The following is a 25,126-nucleotide window of genomic DNA, read 5'->3' as shown; positions in this document are numbered from 1 at the left end:
GAGGTCCAGATGAATATATATTCCACTCTGACAACTGATATGACAGCATAGGAAGATATGAAAATGAATTCTGATTCTCTGCAGTTCATCATCATGTGATTTATGCCCCTGCAGCCTGAGGTGGTCTTCCAGCCTGGTTTGCTGGTTTTGACAGATTGTCTCCCATTGGCCGGCCAATAAAAACACCAGACTGAAACCACCTTGTATTAGCATCTTTATATGTGGTATATCACATCAGTAACTTTTAAACCCAATAAGGCCACGTTTTGAACAGCGCACAATGTTATTTTGCCCCTTTTTGTTTGTCTGATGAGATGGCACACTATCTGGGTTATTGCAGTGGACTGAATGACATTACGTGTAAATAATTTAGTGTGTGTTTGAGTTTGTATTAAGCAGATCTCAGTCAGTGTGTGATGGGGCCTCATTAATGTTAATGTTGGAGACTGTAAGACTGTCTGCTGATCTCTCCTCCTCTCATCCTCTCTGTAAGAAGTCTACAGAACAGATGAAGAAGATTCCCACCATAGTACTGTCTGTCTCCTATAAGGGCGTCAAGTTCATTGATGCCACAAACAAGGTACTCGTTTATAATTTATACTTGGATTGTAAAAGTAACATTTATTTCCCTTAATAAGATTGAAATTAGGCCTGTCAGTCAATAAAAATGCAGCTGAATTAAGAAATCGGAATGAACTGCATGCCATTAAAGGACATTAGGTAATTCAGTGATGAGAAAACATTGAATCGATATTACAAGATGAGCTATTATAAGTCACTTTATTGTGTTTTATTACAATTTTTCCAGTTGGCTTTTTTATACAAATCACATTATATTGACAGTCTGTTAGAAAAGTAGAAAAGAAAAATATTATTGATGACTAAAAGCTGATCTTCTTTCGCTCGTATGTTTAGAACATTATAGCCGAGCATGAGATCAGGAATATCTCGTGTGCCGCGCAGGACCCTGAAGATCTGTCCACATTTGCGTACATCACCAAGGACCTGAAATCCAGCCATCATTACTGCCACGTGTTTACAGCTTTTGATGTGGTTAGTAACACGTCGTAACTAAATGCACTTATGAACTTCCTGATGAAGCAGAAATAAAAATGAGACAAAAGCACAGTTGCAAGTGTTGCAAAAAATGTCAGAGGAATATTACATTTTATAAATAAAAATAAAATTATTCAAATATTAATGAAGACTTGATTATTACTTTAAGATTAGTATCAGTTTAATCAGTAATATCAAATTAATTTGACAAAAGGCCAAAATAGGCAAAAATATGAAAGTCTCCTATTTTTTAGTTGTAATCATGATTAGTTAAATGTATAATGATTATACATATATATATATATATATAGTATATATATATATATATATATATATATATATACATACAGAGTGCTGGTCATATAATTAGAATATCATCAAAAAGTTGATTTAATTTTATTTCACTAATTCCATTCAAAAGTGTGAAACTTGGTACATTATATTCATGTCATTTCACACAGACTGATATATTTCAAATTTTTTATTTCTTTTAATTTTGATGATTATAACTGACAACTAAGGAAAATCCCAAATTCAGTATCTCAGAAAATTAGAATATTACTTAAGACCAATACAAGAAAGGATTTTTAGAAATCTTGGCCAACTGAAAAGTATGAGCATGTACAGCACTCAATACTTAGTTGGGGCTCCTTTTGCCTGAATTGCTGCAGCAATGCAGCGTGGCATGGAGTCGATCAGTCTGTGGCACTGCTCAGGTGTTATGAGAGCCCTTGTTGCTCTGATAGTGGCCTTCAGCTCTTCTGCATTCTTGGGTCTGGCATATCGCATCTTCCTCTTCACAAAAAACCCATAGATTTTCTATGGGTTTAAGGTCAGGCGAGTTTGCTGGCCAATTAAGAAACAGGGATACTATGGTCCTTAAACCAGGTACTGGTAGCTTTGGCACTGTGTGCAGGTGCCAAGTCCTGTTGGAAAATGAAATCTGCATCTCCATAAAGTTGGTCAGCAGCAGGAAGCATGAGGTGCTCTAAAACTTCCTGGTATACAGTATACGGCTGTGTTGACCTTGGACCTCAGAAAACACAGTGGGCCAACACCATCAGATGACATGGCACCCCAAACCATCACTGACTGTGGAAACTTTACACTGGACCACAAGCAACAAGGATTGTGTGCCTCTCCTCTCTTCCTCCAGACTCTGGAACCCTGATATCCAAAGGAAATGCAAAATTTACTTTCATCAGAGAACATAACTTTGGACCACTCAGCAGCAGTCCAGTCCTTTTTGTCTTTAGCCCAGGTGAGACGCTGTCTGTTGTTCAAGAGTGGCTTGACACAAGGAATGCGACAGCTGAAACCCATGTCTTGCATACGTCTGTGCGTAGTGGTTCTTAAAGCACTGACTCCAGCTACAGTCCACTCTTTGTGAATCTCCCCCACATTTTTGGGTTTTGTTTCACAATCCTCTCCAGGGTGCGGTTATCCCTGTTGCTTGTACACTTTTTTTCTGCCACATCTTTTCCTTTCCTTTCACCTCTCTATTAATGTGCTTGGACACAGAGCTCTGTGAACAGCCAGCCTCTTTTGCAATGACCTTTTGTGTCTTGCCCTCCTTGTGCAAGATGTCAATGGTCATCTTTTGGACAACCGTCAAGTCAGCAGTCTTCCCCATGATTGTGTAGCCTACAGAACTAGACTGAGAGGCCATTTAAAGGCCTTTGCAGGTGTTTTGAGTTAATCAGCTGATTAGAGTGTGGCACCAGGTGTCTTCAATATTGAACCTTTTCACAATATTCTAATTTTCTGAGATACTGAATTTGGGATTTTCCTAAGTTGTCAGTTATAATCATCAAAATTAAAAGAAATAAACATTTGAAATATATCAGTCTGTGTGTAATGAATGAATATAATATACAAGTTTCACTTTTTGAATGGAATTCAATGATTTCAATGATTTTGAATGATATTCTAATTATATGACCAGCACCTGTATATCTGTGTGACTGCTCTGAAATTAGGTGGAAATTAGGAAATTTAGCTGCCAAATGTAGTAGCACTAAATTGAACTCAGCTCTTGAGGGCATTTCCACCATTTTCTCAACTGATTTGCAACAGCGTAGATCCCCACGAGTATGAATTGTGAGTTGATTTTTGAAAGAGCGTCTCTGATCGTCTCTGTGTGTTTTCATGTAGAATCTGGCCTATGAGATTATCCTGACATTGGGCCAGGCGTTTGAGGTGGCGTATCAGTTAGCCCTCCAGGCCAGAAAGAGCGGCCACGGGTCGTCCACTCTGCCAGAGAGCTTCGACAGCAAACCCTCCAAACCTGTCCCTAAACCTCGCGTAAACATACGCAAGTCTGTGAGTGACTTTGCCCTTTCAGCACTAACACACACACACAAACACACATACACTGACGTGAGTCTCTAACCTCAGCCTGTCTCACTATATCCATCCATCCATATGTACACCTACACTGCTGCCTGCACACCTTGAACACAATCTGTGTGCACTCAAGCTGAGTGATGCATCAAGTCTCTGGTTTGAGCTGCTAGAATGTGTGGCCAGATCTGGTGTTGATCCACTGTGTCAAAAGTTAAACTGTTATTAACAAAAAAATCATTAAAATGTGCCAATTTCTTATTATTATCAGTGTTGAAAACACTTTACTTTTTCTAAATTCTAAAGAACAGCATTCATGTGATATTTAAATATTTTCTAACTCGTGTAAACTTTTGAACAATAATGCATATTAAATGTGTGATGTGTTTTTTAACATTGAAACATTAACGTCTGCTTAATGTTTTCTTTTGTAATATCGCTATGATAGTTCTCAGAGTTATTATTATTAATTAATGCTAAAACGATTAAAATAAATTCTCTTTAAACTTCAAGCTTACATTATTCCAGCCAGTTGCCAAAGCAACCTTTCTCAGTTTCATTTAGTTATAACATTATGAATATTAATTTAGTTTCACTAGACTAATTAAATTGAAATAAAAAGAAATAAAAACTATATATCATATGAAAAAAATACTAAAACATTAACTAAAATTAAAATGAAATCAGAAAATATAAAAAATGAACACTAATTCAAAATATTAATAATAGTACCTCAATGATACAATATAAAACACTAATATATATGCTCAATATTAAATTTTTAACAACACCATGACAGATACTTTAAATTGTTGTGTTGCACATTATTGTTCTCATCTTATAATCATATAATGTTTGATAATTTAGTAATTTAAATTAAAATGTTTATTCTGTTAGGCCTAAATGTGTTGTTTTATTGTTTCACAGGGAGTTTTTCTTGTCAATGTTGTTATTTGATTAATATTTCCTCTTATCTTAAGGCCTAAAAATTGGGTATCCGATCTGGGCCTCAACCTAAAATGAGTTTGATCATTAAAAACAGCACAGATGAAACATGAACTTACAAGGCATTTATTGATTTCGACATTCGCGCAATCATCTTTTTAGAGGCGCGCGCCAATATTTTAAATCAATATTGAGAAATGCATGTTCGGCCGTATTTGCTTCCCCTCAGTTAAAGTTTGTTTGCACGCACACCAGTACGTCGCAGCCTGTCCTGAGTGTTTGATCTGTAAACGGCACACTCCATCTCCTCTCCCTTCAGTGTGTTTAAGGATGAAAGAGATTGATGAAGGCCGTTTGCACGAAGCTCCAGCAAGTCGCTTCCTCCAGGGCAGCCTTCCTCTCCATCTGCCCTCGTCCCAGTGCCCCTAGAGCGGGCACGGTGCCTTCCTTCCCCCGTCACCAACAGGGATATTACCACTCTCTGGAAGAGGCCCAGAATCATAAAAAATAAAACACACCCTGCCTGTTGCAGTTGGATTACGTGCAGGAGAGAAACGACGGATGCCTGGTTGAAAATAAACAGTTGCATTATTGAGTCCAGCTTGCAGAAATGACCCTCCCGACGCTTTACTGTCTGTTTTAAAGGCCACATAAAATGTGCGTCTATGTGTATATCTCTGTACAAATACTGGGCCAATATGGCACTTTAAATGGAATCGTGGTGTAACGGAACCATGCATGCAGTAAGAGATGTGGCTGAAATGGGCTTTGTAGGTTTGAATCTGGCTCGCAACTTTTTCCAGTAATGTAGTCCTATTCGAATAAGTGTTGTACTCCACAAACTCAATTATGTGGCAAATTGTGTTTTGGCTAACTCAGGGGTCCTCTGAGAAATCCTGTCCCGGATAAGAATATGTGATTACGGTATATATATATATTTTTTTTCCTCAACACTTCAGTTATTTATTTTGTCTCATGAATTTTATAACAAAAGCTATTAAATTTTATTATTTGTTTATAAAGTTATTCAATTTTATTGGACTTTGTGCCTTTGTTGACAACTATTTTGGGTAAAGCAACAATTTGTGGTACTATTGGCATCTCATCTGAAATAAAAAGAGGATCTTCATATCAATTCCTTTTAGTAATCATTTTATTTATATATATATATATATATATATATATAATATATATATATATATTATTACAGTATGTAGAAAAATTGATCAGTCATGCACGTGACCTTCCATAACACCCACATCCGGATTATATGCACCCCGAGCTTAGTGACAGCTACAAAGATCCCAATCCTGTTTGAATCAGAACAGGAAATCACAGGCGTCCTGTGTTCATAATTATAACTGAAAAGTCTTTTTGAAAACTAATCCCATCTGAATAGTGCTTATGTGACAGTTTATGTAAGAATGGATTTATGAATGATTTACACATTTGTTCTGCTCGTTTTTTGTGAATAAGGTCCATTGTTGGTCTGAGTGTGTGTGTGTGTGCTATTACCCTGAACACTAACAGCATCCTCTGTGACTGTGTGTGGTGTAACTCGGCTATTGATTTTTCCTTGTGTAGGAGAAATTGTTCATTATGTTGAGGTACCTCCTCTCCATATGGACACGATGCGCTGTGTTGCTCCGTTAGAACAGATTCCTTCCCTCTCTTTTGTTCATCCTGTTCTGTTCATTTCTGTGTGTCCACTCCTGTGTTTGAATGCATATGGGTGACTCTTCAATTAAGGGCATTTTTACTATTTGAAATAATCAAATATATATATATATATATGCTGTATATAAAAACATTTTTGTTTCAACGCATTGGGTAAGTTAAGTAAGCTAACTACATGATGCTCAATTTAAAGTAATTATACTAGAGTCAAGCCATTTGAAGAAGTAGTTACATGACAGTACTAACAAAAAGTACCATTTTTAACACCTGGATTATTATCCACTATACATGTACTGTAGGTAGTTTAGTCTAGAAGTCTGGGTTGGGGCAGGCCCAAAACAGTGAGATCCTGCCAGTTGCATTTTAAGTGTCATTTTTAAGATAAAAAACCTCTAATTAAAGAATTACCTATATACATGAGTGTGTGTCGACCTTCCCAAGCTTTGACCTCTGTGACCTCTTTGTTCCGCCTCTAGGTCATGCCCCCCTCTAGCCGCTGGTCCCTGGGGCATATTTTCACCCCGCACCGGCCTCCTCTTCATCCTTCTCCTCTTCCTCCTCTCTCACGACTCCTCCATCATCCACACAAAGTTCAATTTCAGGTCTTCTTACATTTCCCTTTCCTTGATTTCTTTTTCCCCTTTTTTATTTTTATTTTTAGGGCTGTCGGTTACTTAAAAGGGTGAATATGTATTTATTATTTATTGAATTATTTATTATTTACACTTATGTTAAATTGACAGCCCTAATGTTTTTGTTTTTGGTCTTTTTATTTTGCACTTAATTTTTAACTCTTTCCCTGTCATTTATGAGATGTCATTTATAACTGATTTCATTTCATTATTTAACTTTCTTTGTTCTGTTCGTTCATCTCTTCTTCATCTGAATCCTTCTTTCCTGTCATCCTGTGATGGTCCGTCTATCCTGAACATCAGCTGACTAAACGTGGATAGAAATATTTCAAGATTTGTTATCCAAGACACCAACTCACCATTCCCTGAGCTGTTATCAAACCATTAAGCTCCTTTTCAGGTCGATGCCTCATATTAGAGGTTTATTGCATAAGATTAGCGTCTGTTTCCTTTTTTAAAGCGTTTGGATGTGGAGAAGAATGAAGTTGGTGTGGGAGTGCGTGTTTGAGAGCAGTCAGAGGTAGCCAAGCAGAGCGAGGATTATGCTATTTGATATTCATACAGCTGCATATGGAAAAACCTGATAAAGAACTCAAGACAAGCCAACAGCAGACGTAAAGGACGCGAGCGCGTGCGTTCGTTCCGAGCCATGTATAGCTCAGCTTTATGTGGAGCAAGGCTGAGCTGCCGTGGCAACAAGGAACAGTGTTTTGATTGGTTGATAAAGATGTACTAGTCGTAGGGTAGTTTTGACCACAGCAGATCTGCAAGATGGATATTATCTCACTGATACTTAAAATAACAGATGAATTTGACGGTTTAAAAATAAGAATTATGTAATGTGGAGTTAATTCACCATTTTTGTGTTGGTGTGACAGTCTGATTGTCATGTGGTTATCCAATCAGCTTACACCTCTCTCTCTCTCTCTCTGACATAAGAGGCAGTCACACTAGACTTAAGCATGCAAATTATTTCATATTCCATATATGAATCACACATTATCATGTCATACACGAGGGCTTCCATTTTCATAAGTAATACAGTTAAATAATATTAATAATAAACACTTTTAACTTAACCATAATGTGTTGAACTTGAACTTACAATGCTTACAGTAATTAAGACTGATGATAATTTGTACATGTTTTGTATAAATAAATTAGTTAAATTATTATAAGTGAACATGAATTAGTAGTGAATAAACAGAAGTAACAGAATTTGATTTCATACTTATAAAATAAATAATGCAATTAATACTACTAATACTAATACTCCTAATAATAATTTTGTATATGACTTTATTATTCTTGGTATAGTTTAGTTTATTATTATTATAATTATTACATTCACAAGATTTATTCATGTAGATTTATGATCATTTCTACATGTTTTTGTATTTTAACTTTTAATTAGTTGTAGCAAGTGTATTTTTAATGGACATGAACCATCGACCTAAAAATTGTTGACTGTTGTTTATCTGACGCTAACTAGTTGAACCTTATTATCAAATGCTACCATGATAATATTAGTTTAAACTTGTGGTAATCGAATTTCACCCATGATTGATTCTTAGCCAGGAAGTTAAATTGTGACACATCCTGTTGTCAAACTTTGTTGAGGTCACCCAAAGTGCAAAAAAAGACTAATTCTGTGCATATGAACGAAAGCGAGTGGAACCCAAGATCTATCATGGCCGCTAAAACCCCCTAAATTATTAGCGCATCCTGACTCGCGCTCTTTCTTTTTCCTTTGTACACCAGATGGAGCAGCCCTCAATGGATCAAAAGGGCCACGCCAATGTCCCCTGGATAGTCGAGCCAGGACAGGAAGCCAAAAGAGGAGCCAACACCAAGTATGAGACCACTATTTTCTAATATACACCCAAAATACTGTCCACTCCTGTGTGTGTGCCTTACAGAGAGCGCCCTCTAGAGGCCCTCCACGGAGCCACGGGCCCAGTGACCTGTGACAAGCCCGCGTCTCTCCGCCCGGCCAAGCCCGCCCGTTTACCGTGGCTTCTGCATGATGACACTGCCGCTGTCTTTTCTCTCCTTCGATCTTTTGCCCCTCTCTTTCTTTCTCTCTCTCTCTATCTCTTAATCTCACTCGCCCCCCCCCCACCCCGACCTCTCTGGCCGCAGCACGATACGGGAAGGTCCCGCTCAGCCCTCAGGGCCGCCATGCTGCCGATCCTCCTCCAAAGCACACAAAAAAAGTGTTGCAAGCGGTTGTTTTTTCATTCAGTTTTTCCCCCTCACTTCTTTTGATTTCTCCTTCCCTCCGTTCCTCGCCATTCTTTCCTCTGCTTCTTCGGGAAGCGCCTCTTCAGCCTTTCCCCACCGCCCCCCTCGACTGCTTGAATGACAACTTAAAACCGTAATGCTGCTACAAGCCTTATAAACACACATGTTGTTTTTAGAGTCGGGATTTGCTTTCGTTCTTTCTTTCTTTCTTTCTGACTAGACAGCGTAGGGTTAGCAAGGCGGGAGGGAAGCGGAGAGATTTTTGCGAGGTGGGGCATCTGAAACGGCTGGCCTAGAAGCGGAGATTGGACTTGACACGAAGGACATTTTGCTTGTGTTGCTTCTTTCGTCTCGTGGCGAAGTTTTAATTTTTAGTACCAGCAATTGTCAGAGAGAGAAAAAAAAAAGTCTGCTGTAATTTAAATTCCCTTATTTAGGGGAGATTTTTTTGTTCTTTGTTCTTTAACAGCACACAATTTATGAGCTTGTTTTAGTCAGTCAAAGCTTAAAACTAAATGGTGGACGCAGAAGTTTGTCAGATAGCATTTAACGAAGGCTTGCTTTATGAAGAGACACTCGCCAAAAATTGTCTCTCGAATTGCGCGTTCCTTACTTTCCAAGATTTTTTTCCGTCGTATTTTCTTTCTCTCCCTTCTTTTGGTTTTGCCTATGAACGAAAACCCGAGCCAGTCCTGAGACGTGCAGTGTAGTTGATGGAAAGCATGCACTCCGTGTGAACTGGAGAAGGGGGGGCTTTTTTTTTTTGATGGACACTCTGGATAAGTGATGTGATTTCATTCACAGGGCAATGGCGGACGCCCATGTCTATTACAGTGGAATTCAGAGAATGTAGCCTGCCCCTAACATGGACCCTCACTCTCACACGCATTGCAAAAACGGACCGCAAATACGGAACCTAAAAGCGCCATCGGAGCCTCTCGTGTCGCACGTGTAAGGATTCACACAAGGACTTTTTCGCCTGGGACTTGGCGTACGCGTACAAGGACCGCCGACATGGACCCGTGGCCTTTTAACGAAAAACTCGCATGCACTCGCACACACACACACTGCATAAAAAACAATAGGAGGAGAGTGTGGAATGGGAATGTACACTTTTCAAGAGGCAGCGATTCAAATCGCGTTCTGAAAGACTTTGTCGCGTGAGAGATGGACTTGGGAAAGACTGTCGCCTCGGCGACTCGGACGCACTACACTGACTTTTCACAGAATATCTAGTCCAAAATACCACGGCATGTCTGGACTGGGATATAAATGGAGATTTACATGAATTGCTGTATTTTTTTCTTTTCTGTTTTCTTTGTTTCTTTCTTCTTTTCTCTTTTTTTTTTTTTTTTTTTTTGTGTTTGTTGTTATTGATATATGAATATGAATATTGTGAATGTTCACTGTGCTGTTGAACCACGAAATGGACACGTCTCGTGCCAAAATAACTACGGAGCGGTTGTTGACGTAATTGGTGATGCCATGCAGATTAATATTCATATATTGGCAAGAAATTTTACTGTTTAATAGAGAACTATATTACCATTACTGTAATATTTACAATTATCATTATTATTATTCTTATCGTGCAATTCTTGTCTGATGTCGTCTTAATGTTACATTATTTTTTTATGACGCGTCAAGCTGGAATACGCAGCCATCCGTGAAAACAAAAAAATATTATTCTAGTACTACGGAGGATGTGCAAACGTGCGGATGGCTCCACTTGTGTTTCAAATGAAAATATAAAAACAGATGTCTTATTTTCACTCATTGTCACTGTAGAATTTTGCCACAGTTCTGTAAATAAATATTTTGTTGATTCATTGTTCATATATGTAATAAAAAAACTAAGAAAAAAACATGTATAAAGAATGACAGAAAAAAAAATCCAATAAATTGCATTGGTAAACAAGGTACCAAATTTGGCAGGTCAAGGTGCAACACATTAAAACAAAACAACGGTATCTGCCGACAGGTGGATTTGTGACATCATTGCTGACTAACATATGTGTAGATAGGCTTGGGCTTCCAGCACACAGATTTTGTAAGTTTGGTCTTTATTTATATTCTTGCAAAGCACACGGAATAAATCCAGATTGTAGAACCATTGTTCCTTCTGTGAGCCGTGTCCCTTTCTTTTCTCTCTGTATTTATTGTGTGGAGTTTAACATACTCTGGATATTGGCAGGCTTGTGTCTCAATAGAAGATTCAAGACAGAGCCTACAGTTGGTTTTGGTTATAAAATTGGTTGGTATGCATAACATCTTTATCTATCTATTGTTCTGCATTCTATCTACCTGATGTTCTGTCGCTCTGTGTCCATATCTAAAGATTGTTTGTGTTATTTAGTTGTGTATGTACTTATTAGTGGCCTCTGGGGAGCTACAACAAATTACGATTCTGTAAAGCCAGAGATCATGTTAAAAGATGTGTTCTGATAAGGACGCGAGTGTGCGTTTCAGGATAATTTCCTCCTCAGGCGGGGTGACATACGGTTCACTTCTTGAACACTCTGTTTCCATGGAGCTCGTTTCTTTCTCCTCATAGCTCGCTTAACGGGAAACTACACAGCTAGTGTAAGACAAACGACTCGGAACAACCAGCACCTAACAAACCAATGCTCACGCTCACTGAAGGACATTTATACGACAACCTTAATCATAGAGACTGAAAAGCACCTTGCTACGTTGATGGATTAGTTATTTTACAGTTTTAATCTAAAACTAAAATAAATAAAACAATAGAGAAGTTCGTAAAGCTTTACTATGATGTGTACATCTAGCAGACATTTCTAGACTCGATTTGACCTGCAGCACGTTTTATTCCACAATCTGTAAAGCGTTTACAGCGTCTTTCCCTCAGAGCCTTATAAATCAGACAGCATTTCAAGGGCCGTTTACATCAGAAAGATACGTTTGTGAGGTGAGTCTATCTGACTGCCATAACCTTTTAGCAAATATCTGTCACTTTTCTATTTCATCGTGTTCTCACAAGAAAGATAGAATGAGAGATAATGAGATAACTGTACTCTTACGTCCCAGATGGCGCCGTATCCCGAAGCCTTTGACTAAATTAAGCGTCAGGGGATAACCATTTATGTAATTATCTTACAGATCAATTAATTAACACTTACTGAATGTGCCAAAAAGATTTCTGCCGCGATATCAAAATAAAGGAGGCTTTACGATCGTTCAACCAGTTCAGTCATGTTGATATAAAAAGAACAAAGAGACGCAGGAGAGCTGAGGATAAGCGAGAACTGGGCCAGAGCTTTAGGAACACACAAAATCAAACTGTGGGGAACAAAAACAGCCCTCACCTTGCATTTATCATCTCTGAAAAAAAGAACAAAGCATGCTTACCTAACAATGTCAGCAAATATTGACATTTATGATCATTTCAGATTAAAGTAACATCGGCAGCTATTCTGAATCTGTGGTGGCGGGGCTACAGTCCTGATCTAACGTGTAGGCTATTTCTTCATTTATTTAATGCACTTATGACCATTTCATTCACTGAAAATGTTATCATTTTGCCTTGGGTGTAACAATAGCATTGTTTAGGTAAGTCTTGCGATGAACAACTATGATTGCTGACCAACAGTTAGCATTTAGCAAATGTAGAACACCAATGGACACTTTGTAACTTTGCCTAATGAAAAAGAAAATGTCGGGGTTCTCTCTGGGGTTGGCAGAGGATTTTTGGGATGCCGGTTTTCTGTTTCAGAATAAAATCAGATCTGTATATAAATATAAATGTTTGTTTGTTTGTTGTTTGTTGAATAGTGAAACTTTTTGTAAAATGTTTAGGTCGCACATTAGTTTGGGGACTAATTCTCACTATTAACTATGACCTTTGCCTCAATAAACTTCAAATTTGCAGTTTATTAATAGTAAGTGGTTAAATTCAGGTATAGCCATGTAGAATAAGGCAATAATATGTGCTTTCTAAGTACTAATAATTGGCCAGTATGCTAGTAATACAGTATGCATGCTAATAAGCAAGTGAGAATCGGTCCCTAAACTAAAGTGTTACCAAGGTTTCTAACTAAAGTTGCTGTAAAGACTTTAGGTTGTCCTTATTTTGTAACTTGTTAGTGGCTTGAAAATTCCCGTATGTCATTTATTTGCTTATTTTGCTAAGAATTAAATCTTCACATTCACGGTATGGCCAATGAAGCGTATTATGACAAAATTTGATTTGTTTGATTTCCTGTCGACTTCATACAGGTACTGCGCAAAGAAGGTAGGTCGACGTGTAAAAATACGCTAAAGATTGTGCTAATGTGAGGTAACTAATGAGCTACTCATAAAACAGTAATACCATGTAAGTCTAAGTTTTGTCATTTGAATGTATTTCCATGTATTTCCTGACTGTGCTTGAAAAGAATGCTGAAGTTTAGCCGCGTGTCTAATTAAACTCTCTTAAAGCAGGTAATTGAGCACTTGGGCTTCAGCAGAAACTTTAGCAAGGACTGAGATATGAGTGCTGTATGTCAGTATGAATTTGTCTTGAAAGATTTCAGCGTTTTGCTTAAAGGGTTAGGTCACCGAAAAATGACAATTCTGTCATTAATTACTCACCCTCGTGTCGTTCCAAACCCGTAAGACCTTCATTCATCTTTGGAACGCAAATTAAGATATTTTTGATTAAATCCATGTCATTTACGTGAAGCGCATGCTTCCTGATACTCTTTCCACAACGGCGGTGCACTGCCGCAGATGGGATAAGGAGGAGAAGAACTGTTGAATAAAGTCATTATTTTTGTTTTCTTTGCACACAAAAAAGTATTCTCTTAGCTTTGTAAAATTACGGTCGACACCCTGATGTCACCGAGTATTTTACCGATGTCCTTGCTATGTTTGTGGACATGGGAACATTGCAGTTGTGTCGCTGTCTATGGAGGGTCTGAGCTGTCTTATTTAATCAAAATATCTTAATTTGTGTTGCGAAAATGAAAAAAGGTCTTACTGGTTCGGAACGATATGAGAGTGAGTAATTAATGCCAATTGTCATTTTTGGGTGAACCATCTATACTAGATAGAACTTACTATATCTGTGAGTACGTTTGAACCCTTTAAGAAGCTATTTCCAGATGATGCAAGACCTAAATATTGCCTCAGACCTTGCCATACTAATGTGAAGATGGACGATATAAAGGTTCTGGTAACGGTATGCAGGGTCAGCCATGTCGGTTAAGTTTTGCGAGTTAAAAGCAGCCATTGAGATGACAAGTTTAACTTGTAAGCAACTGTTGTAAGAATCAGCTACAAATGCTACACATTTGTACAAACGCTGTTTATGAATGTGAAGCATGCAAACACGAATGGTGTCAAACACAACATTTTCTGCCAAATTGGACCCAACAGCCCAAAATCTTTTTTGAAGTGTAATTTGAACCCAAAACATGACATACTACAGCTTAAAGTTGTCCCTTCAACAGATGCGTTTTGAGAGGGGGCAAAGTTTTAGCTTTCCCTCCCACCCAAAGAAAAGTATAAGCAGCAATCTGACACATCCTCGTTTAGGTTGAAGTTCTGTGGCAGACGAGTCTCGTATGACCGCGTGCTTAACGATAAATGCGTTATGTTATATTGGCAAGTTCACATTTTGTTACACAACATCTGCAAAAAGTACACCCTATCTCTGGAACAGATGGTAACATTACAAAACGCTATGCAGTTCATTACTATCAGCGTAAGGACAGGCGCATTTAGGCCAAGTCCTCAAATGTTTATGTGTCAGATCACATTGAACTCCAGCGCACTAGCGGGTCGCTCGTGAGAAAGTGGGATTTTGCAGACTCTACACATTTGGTCATTAAACAAAGCAACCCGAAGCGCAGAAAGCATTAACAGAACAAAGCGACCTTTATCCACACACTTGCACAAACAAGTTTGACCGCCATCAAAAGATTCCAGGTCAGAGACTTTTTTCCCCCAAAATCAGGCCTTGACACATAGTCACGTAATGACTAACGTCACAGGAACAATGTTCATCTTAGACCAGGGGTGTCCAATCCAGTTCCCGGAGGGCCGCTTTCCCACAGATTTTAACTCCACGTTACCTGTGTGGAAGTTATCCCAAAGACAGAGGCTGTCCCCAAAAATAGGCACTCGTTTTGAATAAGCAGTTACTTTGCAACTGTTCATTCTTGTCCTTCTGAAACTATGTTGCGTATAGTACGAATGTGCGTAGTACAAATGTAATTTTGACAAACTCAATTTGTCACTTCGCCACTGTCATTTGCATTGCTTTGACGCCATTCCCAACTCGTCTCCTGTGGCATCACGGGATAGTAAAATGCACACAGAATCTCACTGGAAGTAGTCATCTGAGTACTTTGTTTGCTTAATGTTTTGTAAATACTGCGAATCAGTGTCCTACGTGGTAGGGCAGCATTCAATTTTGGAAGCGGCCCTTGATTAGATGGTCGTGGTGTGTTTAATTGATAATCCGGGAGCAGGATTGGACATCCTCTGGATGAAAGCGTAGTTACATTTACCGTTGTGTGGGTGAAATAGTCATTCCAATAACAATGTACATGATGTGGAGTTTTGTGCGAGGGAAAAAAAGTTCAATAAAGCGTTTACACTGCGTGTAGCACCAGTAAAGCATTTCGCACTGTAGTTTAATGGAAGAGGTGTAAAAAAAAAAAAAGAAATCGAATGGTCATACAAGCACAATATGTGTAGTTTAGTTTTGAGTCACTTTTCGTTGAGCAACTCCAAATTTGTTGTGTTGTTAACGCAAAACAATTGGCGTCAGAAGACGTTGAATGTAGTGGCAAATTTGTAGAGACCACTCCAGGACTGGAGGGTCATCCTTGCTCAAAATGGTTCTTTTGTGTCCATGAGAAGAAAGTCAGTCATTTGGGTGAATAACAGATAATGGGATTAAACACTTTTTGGGTGAAGTATTTTAGTAACAAGAAACATAGCACGTGTTTCCTCAAGTTAGCTTTGCTTGCAGCAGGACTAGGAGCGCGTTCAGGAGTGGTATCGCATCCGAAGTTCAACAAGCACGGTAGAAAAGACCAATGGCACGCTTACCTGACAAGAGGGAGCAATAAAGTAGCCAGCGACAGCGAGAGCAGCTGACAGGAACCATTCTCGGGCCAAGGTTCAGGAAGTGGGGGCAGAAGACACAACGCAGGCGCACACGAGTCAGAGACGACTAGCCTTGTACAAACAGAGTGTCCAGCAAGTAGTAGGATGTTATCAGCAGGTACTGATTATGTGCTTTGTATAAGGTTAAGAGGGTCGGAGTACGTAAAAGTGTCTTACGCAACGATTTTTGTATGTACGTTCATGACTTGTAAGATTTTTGGGCATTGTCATCGTGTCTTTCAGAGACTACCATTTGTTCCTCCGCAACTGTGCCTTTTTGGGGAAAAGAAGTGAAGAACGGCTGTATGTGTTTGTCAAGCGGTCTGTGACTCTGTATATTTACTCCACTTTGCCCAATTACAAAGGTGAAATGTTCAGATGTTTAAAATGTAAACATTTGTTTAATACGCTTAAGAGATGCTTTGAAACGTGTAGTAGAGATCCGAAAGAGAAATGATGTCGGTACCTGACCAATCGATACATGCTCTGAAAAATGATCGAACAGAAAATCATCTGATCCTAAAATCAGTTGTGGTACATCTCCGAAAGGGCCAAAAAAAAACAAAAAAAAAAGCCCTTCAACAAAGCAGATTTTGACCGTAGGCGGCGTGGGCTCAGGGATGCCGTGATGGGTTATGTAACAGTTTAGAGGTAAAGGAGAGTTTTGGCTGAACCTCCGGCAACATTTCACCAGAAAGGGAGAGCTGAAAATGTATTGAGAGTGAACTGTTGTTCATATTGCAGATGAGCTGGCTTGGGCAGTGGAATGTGTACTGTAATTATAAAGGCCGACCTGGCATGTGGGAAACATAGGGCAGGTGTGCCCAATACAGTTTGTGGAGATGTACAGTTGTGGGCCAAAGTTTTGGCAGGGACATCAGTGTTGTTTTGCAAAGGTTGTAGAGTATTTGTAGATTATTTTTCCATGTGTTTCTACGGTATACTGAAAAGTACTGATGAGCTTATCATGAGTTAGAGAGGCTTTTATTCTCCAAAAAATATAATGAGTCAATCTGTGAACAGTGTTGACCCTTGTTCTTCATAACCTCTCTCCGGCAAGCTGGATATTAGATTCTGGGCAAAATCCTGACTGATGGCGATCTGTTGTTGCCTCATTAGTTCTCACAGTCGATCACAATTTGTGGGCATCTGCTTGTCCACTCGCTTTTTGAGGACTGACCACAGGTTCTCTAAGGGATTGAGATCCGGGGAGTTGCCAGGCCACGGATCCAAAACTGAAATGTAATGATCTTCGAGCCACGTGGTGCTCCATCATGCTGGAAAATGCACGGATCAACACCAAATTGCTCATGAATCATCAGGAGTCACTCTTGCAGGACGTTTCGATACCGTTCTTTATTCATGGCAGCATTTGTGGGCAGAATTATGGCCAGTCTCTCGGTTGAAAAGCAGCCCTACACACGGATGGTCTCAGGTTGCTTCACTGTTGGCACAACACGGGACTCGTGGTAGCGTTCACCTTTTCTTGTCTGAACAATCGATTTTCCAGATGCCCCAAACAGTCAGAAGGGAGCTTCAGAGAAAGTAACTTTGCACCAGTCTTCTGCTGTCCAATCCTTGCACTTCCTGCAGAATTTCAGTGTGTCATTTAAGTTTTTCTTGGAGAGAAGAGGCTTCTTTGCTGTCCTTCTCGACACCGGGCCGTTGTCCAAAAGTCTTGGCCTCACTGTGCATGCAGATGCTCCCACGCTGACCTGCTGCCATTCCTGAGCAAGCTCTGCACTGCTGGGGACAAGATTCCGTAGCTGACTCCTCAGGAGAAGACGGTCCTGGTGCTTGGTGGACACACTAGGACGTCCTGAAGACTTCTTCACTGCAGTCCAACCTGTTTCCTTGAAGTTCTTGATGATCCGGTAAATGGTTCTTTCAGGTGCAATATTCTTTGTAGCAATTTCCTCGCATGTGAGGCCATTTTGATGCAAAGTGATGATGGCTACACGTGTTTTCTTTGAAGGTAAGCATTGCTAGCAATAACACAATGATTTGAAGTGCTTCTTGCCTCCTTTTATAGCAATAGGTCTGCTCTTACAATCTAAATGGTATGATTGTGATTTTACCTGACTAGTACACATTCACATGTGCTGCTGACATGATTAGGCAATGAATGTTGGCTGGTCATTTTGTGGCAGGAGGAAAAAGCAGTGAAATGTGTTTTTTTGTGAAAGGTCATTGTTTGGCCAATGAAGCTTTTCGCACTTTTTGGAAATACGTCTGATCAGTCTACATAAGAATCTAGAAATAATGTGAATAAACACCACAACAGCTTAAGAGGCAAACTTAGCAAAACAACATTTATGTCACTGGGCAAACTTTTGGCCACGACTGTACCTACCTGCAAAGATAATTTGAAACTCACAAGTAACTAATGAAGTTCAATGAGAAAGAAGCAAGAGAAAGTAAACGTTTACATGGTATTTATTCCGTAAAGTGTTCTGGATTGTGGTGAGTGACAAGAATTCATGTGTAGTAGGTGTAGGCCCCATCCCTGAGACAAATCCTGGGGATGCAAATTTTGCTGATCCTGCCTGAAGATGAAGGCGGGGCGGGGCGGGGCAGAGTGTATCCCCATGGATGGACACTGTGAAAAATGAAATGGAGTTGAGAGCTTAAATGCTCCGGTTGTCAAGCAGCAATTGGCCAGAGCTGTTAGTATGAATGAATGACGTGGCATTGGAGTGTTCCTTCCTGTGGTGTGGTATGCTATGTTTTAATGACAGCGAGGAGTGCTATAGGTGCACAAAAATGCATCTTTAAACTAAACAACAGATCACGTTATGAGAAATATTTTAGCGAGAACAATGATCAATGATGCGCACTTACTTTGATATTATGGTGGACACTGCTGGATTCAGGGGTCGAACAGTCCATTGTCCATTAAAAATACTTTGTCAGTGATGAGCCGAATGAGACAATTGTATTTACACAGCAATAAATATAGAAGGGTTTCTCACACATTGATTTATTTGTGGCAGACCACCGTTTTATGAGCTATATAAATAAAGGTTAGTTTTTTTAAATGGCTTTGACTTCATTGAATAAACATGAGCACTGCATATTTCAAAATCAAAAACCGATGCAGGTGTTTTTATATCACTGTATTTCAGAAGGAAACCTTCTGTATTTAGAAAATTTTCCATTTCATTTTCATTTCATTTTGCATGTAATGCTTGATAAGGCAGCGTTTGTGAGCTCAGCGCTGTTTTACAGCTGTTACCGGAGAATCCTGTATCTCTTTTCCGCTCTTAAAGCGCCTCCTGCTGCCAGAAAATGAATTTGCATATATATTTATATATGGGGGCAGGGGAGTGGCTGTGGGAAACACTGTATGGGCCTATCTGTTTCCACTAAAAATAGCTAAAAGATGTTCATCAGCAAAACTGCGTATATTTGATTTGAATTGTTTAAAACAATTGAAATACTATTTGGCCAGTGTAAAATAATGAGATTCAACTCTAGTCAACTCTATTCTAAAATATATCTGAGAACAACAAACCATTTTGTTTTTATGGATATTTTCATATATTTATTATAAAACATAACAGGATACTGGATAATTTTGAGCAATAAAAATTTGTGTGTATGGCACAAATGGCATTATAGTCCCCATCTCATATTTCCTACGTACACTTTTAGGATGAAATCTACAGAGAGTTTGATAAATGAGACCCCTGATAATCACAGACAGGTATGTTTCATGATAGTTGCAAGTGAATTGTGCAGTAAGGTGGATCTCTAGGAACAGGACTGGGGGCCCCTGGTGTGGTGTGGTGCGGGGCGAGACAGTGGCAGCAATTGGGAATGTTGTCGTCCAAGCGACTCATCTAGTAAAGGAGCTCCTTGGACTTGGCGGTGCCAGCAGGCAGGTAGGTGTGTTGTCAGGTACGTAGTGCTGATTGAGGCCTGCCTGTACTAGCTAAACCCAGACTTGATCACAAAGAATGTCTCAAAATGAGCGGTAGTCATTATGAGGCAAAGGCTTATCGTAGTATTGATGCATAAGTAAGTTCCAGCACACACATAGTAAAAGACGAGTGGCACGTAGCAATAAGTGTCACCTCTGTGGCACTGAGGTCCGAGATTGCTGGTTCATATGTCAGGCAGGTCAAGAATGTAGTGGCAATGTATGAGTGAGTGGAGCATGCAGTATCAGTTGTTATAACATGAAAAGGGCAGGTACAGTACGAATGTGAGCATAGCAGCGGAAGGCTGAGTTTCCCTTCAAAAACAAGGCAAAGCAGGGCTTAATTCATGACCAATTGAGGAGAAAAAGAAAAAACAGGATTAGCCAAGTATTCATACTTGTCTCTTTCTGTCCTCTTGTTCTTCCTGGATAAGCTGTTACTACCCGCCAGCAGAACCCATGCTGGTCCAGTCCTGGGTTACCCTGCCCTCCACATTATGTATCCCTTCTCACACACCTCATTTAGATCAACTGCTCATCACAGCACAGATCCATGACCAAGTGATGAGCATGTGATCTCAATCGGGTGAGTTACGTAAGAGACACAATCCACAGAGCAGGGGAACCCAGGACTGGACCAGCAGTAGGGAAGAGGTAGTGGGGGGGGGGGGTTCTGCTGGAGGCTAGTAACGACTTCTTAGGGATTCCTGCTCTGGCTACATTTCCCCAAACACAATCCTGGACAAAGGACCTCAAAACAACTCACCTCAAAAACAAACACCACATCATACTTACCTCAAAATTCACTTCTCACAAACGTTTGCAAACAACTAACACAATCTACAGCTTCAGCTCCACAATGACATTTGGACATGACCGTATGCTGTCTGTTCCCATCAGCCAGCTGCCAACAGGAAGTGTCAGAAACAGACGGAGCGTGACCTCTGCCATGTCAGCACTTCCACATGTTACGCTGCCCTCCTCCCTCTTAGACACACTCAATACAAATTAACATTTTTGAGGCCTTTAACACACTTTACCTGGGACATGCAAAAAACAAACAAAAAACATAACACCACTCCACATGCATCTACTTTCATGCAGTAAAGTGCTGGGGGAAAACAAACATGCAAATAATACATTCATCAACATCAGTCGTACCATCAATGATGACACTCGCACTACTTGCCTTGCTCTTCCTTGATTGTATTGCATTTTACATTCACATTACAACATGCTTAAGCACCAAAAACGATTACACTTTCACCTTTTGGTCATCCGATAGTGTATCTGCATGGACAAATTGGAGTCTAGTTACAGCATTTCACGGTCATATTACACACTGACTTACAAGCACCACAAGCAATTCCTTTTCACAGACAATGCTCCAATTCGGTGTAGTTTTTCTTTGTCCTCATCTCACTGAGAAACCTCACCACAAACTGTGCTACATTCCAATGATTTTGCTTCTCCACGTACATTACATATACTGTAAAGTCTGTAGTCCTAAGGTTACAATGGTGTTCGTCATTTCATTGGCAAGCCAGCTTAAAGCCCTTGCTTCCACGATCACTAAATTGCACCTGAGCCTTCGCTACAAATTTGTGTGCAAAAATAAAAAGCACAATGACCCAAAACGCACTTTACACACTTCTTACACATTAAAGCATTGCTTCAAAAGCTTGGCCTCAGAGGAAATCCCAGACTGGGCTCTAAGAAACAGATACAGAGGCTTCCGTCAATGTGGCTCACAGTACTTGCCTTCCATTACAACAGTACAAAGACATGCCATGGAAAAGGGCAGATTGTTCAATTTTATATTATGAAACATCAGTAAGAAAAAGCATTTAAAAATCATAATAACAACAATATAAATGCTTTAAGTCATCACAATTTCTTGCACTCATAAGGGTTATCCAAAAAAGTTTCAGTTCTAAACATTGTACAATACAGAAAACATTCTATAAAACAATATCTAGAGACTTCCTCCCTCCACCTTCTTTAAAACGTAAAGGATTCCGATGCTGTCCACGGTGACGAATGTGGTGAAATCAGCCGACACGTGGATCTTTTTCAGATTGGCTCCCATCGTGTAGAACGTCTGCAAGGCCTCTCCGGTCTCCACGCTCCACCACTGCAACAGAGGGAAAAATAAACAATAAGCAACATTACCATTTCAACGGCACAACACATGCAAAACTTTACACACCGACACCTGAGGGTCTCGGTTCCCTACAGCTGCACGGAAACGGAGCAAGCAGCAAAGGAAATGTCATCAAATGCATGTTAACAGAACTGCTAAATGAGTGCGAATGCTGGAGGGCTGCAGTGTGACTGTCGTTAGTTTGGTACGCTGAGAAAATGAGGCCACCGTGCAGCTACCGGCCAAACCGTAAGCGACGACAGACGCCTTCGAACGCAGTGCTCGTTTTTACGGTCTCCACATGCAGATGCACAAACACAGCCCCTGACAGGTATATTAATCAGACATCCCTTTCAGTGAATTTGCATTTTCACAAGCTCATTCTCTGCAACTTACTGCTGTGTGTGTTGAAAACTCACACACCAGTTTTCTGCCCAGTGCACCAAACCTCCAAATATACAACAACCACACAGGGACACGACTGCATTGTGCAGATACCACGCATCGCACGTACGGTTTCTGAAAAATAACTTTTTCCTTTCCTGATCACCTGCGTTCTCAGCTAAGATTGTCTGCTCTGACTCGTCGGTCTCCAAAACCCAAGGCAATAACAACAAAGGGTCAGCGCTAAAGAGTGAGCCGGCCGTTAGCGCACACGTATACGGTTGGTTTAAAAACCCCAGTCACTCACACCGAACTCATTCGTTCATGCCCACACGGACTACAAAGCGTACATTGAATTATTGCTCATGAAATCACAGCCTTCCGTGCGGGAGCCTCGTAAATACCACACCTGATTACTTCCATCTAAATGTTTGGAACATCCAAATAAGTGAAAAAAAACTAACAAAAACACAGGACACAAAATACCTGCACATTCATGATAAGTGTTATTATGCAACCAGGGTAAAAATGTCACTAGTAAAAGGAACAAGATCTCCATCAATTATTCACCAGGCCAAGGCCAAGTCTGCTACACACAGTGGATAGCATAGTGCAGTCTGGAAAACACACCTGACCTTGTTCCGCTTCATCCACTCTACTCGTCTCCAAATACATATGCCCCTTAAATGCCACACAATGAAAAAACATTTGCATGTAGCCAAAAGCAGACTAGACTGATTTCTACAAGGTTCTGAAAAACACCACACAAATAAAAACAAAAATTATATGAATGAGAGAGGACATGACTTGTCCAGAACTCAGAGTCTCAGTCAGGAAAGTGAGGGAAAAGGGTTCAAGGAGACCATGCTGCATGAGTAAGACAGGAAAAAAAATAAATAAATAAATAAAGTGAGTGAAGAAATGCAGATCTCCTCCTGAGACACCACATTTCCACACACATAAGCAGACAGGGATGGTTCAGGTCAGAAGATCAGGGATCAGCTGTCACCCTCTGGCCCCGGGGGGCGATGTGAAGTTGAGCGACATGCCAGAGGGTATAGGAGGTACTGGCTGCACTGGCCCCGTTACTTCGTGTTCACTCTCACCCCCCCGTGTGTTTTGGGTTGTTGACCACCAACGATGCAGGCTACGGCTGCTACTGTCAAAAACACAATTTGACTTTAAAGTGACATTTCCATATGAAATGGGATCTTCAAAACCAAGGAACACTTCTGTTTGTATTCTCTTTTGTAATCTAAAATCTACAACTGTAACGGCAGCGTTTGCGTTCTTTATTTAGTGTCACTTCCTGCAGCATCACATGGGAGTACCTTGTATGTCCGTTACGGTCACAGCATCCATTTTTGACTCCACAACTCAAAACAGACTTTCTAAATCAGGCTTCTTTGGCCTGTAGTAAAAAAAAAAAAAAAAAAAGCACTTGGGCAGGCCGTGTTGCGTAACAACCCCATATACTTTGTCTAACTACACTTCCACAGAAGCAGGAGAAAACCAGGAGAAGACAGGGAACCCACCTCCGACTTTAAAGCTAAATTATTCATTTAACACTCCAAAGGCTGAAATGTGCACACACTCTTTTCTTTCTTTCCTATAATCCGTTTCCCTTGCTCCGTTTGTCTTCGTACTTTGTGCACCGCAGACAATGGAAAGAGCGCGAACAGAGCAATCCTCTGCTCTGAGAGGAACGGGGGTCGACACTGTGTTGTCAGTCCTCAGTAGCATCTTGTGTGAACGCGTTCTGACGGGCCGTCTGCCAGGAGTCGGGACCGAATCACCGGCATGTGTCTGTCTGCCCGCCCCGAGCCAAACGTTGAGATTGCTTTCAACCAATTAAAGTCAAAGTTGAGACATTACAGGCAGTGGACTTGTGGCATTTGAAATCTTTTGAAAGTTTATGAGCTGCTGCGAGAACCTACAAGTCATCTACACTCAAGGTTGTCCTCTCAATGGTCGATGTCTGAAAAAAAGTCACTTTTCTCAAAGGCAAACATCCCCCTCTAGACAAAACTGAAATGCGGGACAATTCAACAGGAATAGGACAGGAGGGGTATGAGACGATGTTTTAATAGCTAGTTAAAGGGACGGATCATCCAAAAGGAAAAAAAATCTACTCGGCCAAATGTCACTCCAACCGCTCAAGTTATAATTTTGGTCCGTTACTCACAAGCCTGTCATACGGTTCCAAAAGGCTTGGAATGTGAAGTACAAACCACAGGATATAAAGGCAATTGATAATTGGGCAAAGCTACCATTCCAGCCGCTGTGCTACAGGTGCGCAAGAGAAATGAAGAAAGCAGAGCCTTCGAGTGACAAGTGACAGGCGTTGCAATCTTTGTCAAGCTCTTCTGCAGTACAAGTGCTTGTTCTGCCACTGGCAAACAATGAAAAGAGAAACAAATGCAAATGGTTAGTTTTATTTGTATCAGTTAAATTTTGATAGTGTAAGGCCAAAAGTGGCTGACAAAAAAAGCTTCAAAATCAGAAGGAAATGCTTGTTCACCTACAAACAAGTCAGCTAACTTTCATTTGGATTAAACGTGCTAAACAGAATTTTTTTCACATACATCTTGCATTGTAAAGTGCATTAAAAATTGGAACAATCCTACCTTTACGTAAACATTATGCAAGTTAAGATCTTTGCAC

At 40.1% G+C, this 25,126-nt stretch overlaps 2 protein-coding genes across 8 annotated transcripts in view; one reads left to right on the top strand and one right to left on the bottom strand.

Moving 5' to 3' along the window:
• Nucleotides 1-10,252, top strand: part of LOC109097362 (ankyrin repeat and sterile alpha motif domain-containing protein 1B) — a 167,829-nt gene extending 157,577 nt beyond the window's left edge. For 4 of the 7 annotated variants that reach the window (XM_042722084.1, XM_042722082.1, XM_042722086.1 and 1 more), the window contains 5 exons: nt 494-580; nt 916-1,053; nt 3,211-3,378; nt 8,415-8,506; nt 9,702-10,252. In XM_042722084.1, the coding sequence (XP_042578018.1) occupies nt 494-580; nt 916-1,053; nt 3,211-3,378; nt 8,415-8,506; nt 9,702-9,750 (534 nt within the window). In that variant the 3' untranslated portion in view covers nt 9,751-10,252. Of the gene's footprint in view, nt 1-493; nt 581-915; nt 1,054-3,210; nt 3,379-8,414; nt 9,573-9,701 lie in introns of those variants that run through there. The other 3 variants (XM_042722088.1, XM_042722085.1, XM_042722083.1) reach the window with 2 other exon arrangements.
• A 10,872-nt stretch (nt 10,253-21,124) lies between these two features.
• Nucleotides 21,125-25,126, bottom strand: part of LOC109078713 (apoptotic protease-activating factor 1-like) — a 29,511-nt gene continuing 25,509 nt past the window's right edge. The window contains 1 exon segment of the mRNA XM_042722080.1: nt 21,125-22,069. Within this exon segment, the coding sequence (XP_042578014.1) occupies nt 21,911-22,069 (159 nt within the window). The 3' untranslated portion in view covers nt 21,125-21,910.

The sequence above is a fragment of the Cyprinus carpio genome, chromosome B4 (assembly GCF_018340385.1).
Source record: "Cyprinus carpio isolate SPL01 chromosome B4, ASM1834038v1, whole genome shotgun sequence".
NCBI lineage: Eukaryota > Metazoa > Chordata > Actinopteri > Cypriniformes > Cyprinidae > Cyprinus > Cyprinus carpio.
Note: the sequence above shows the minus strand (reverse complement) of the source record. Positions and strands in the feature narration are given on the sequence as shown.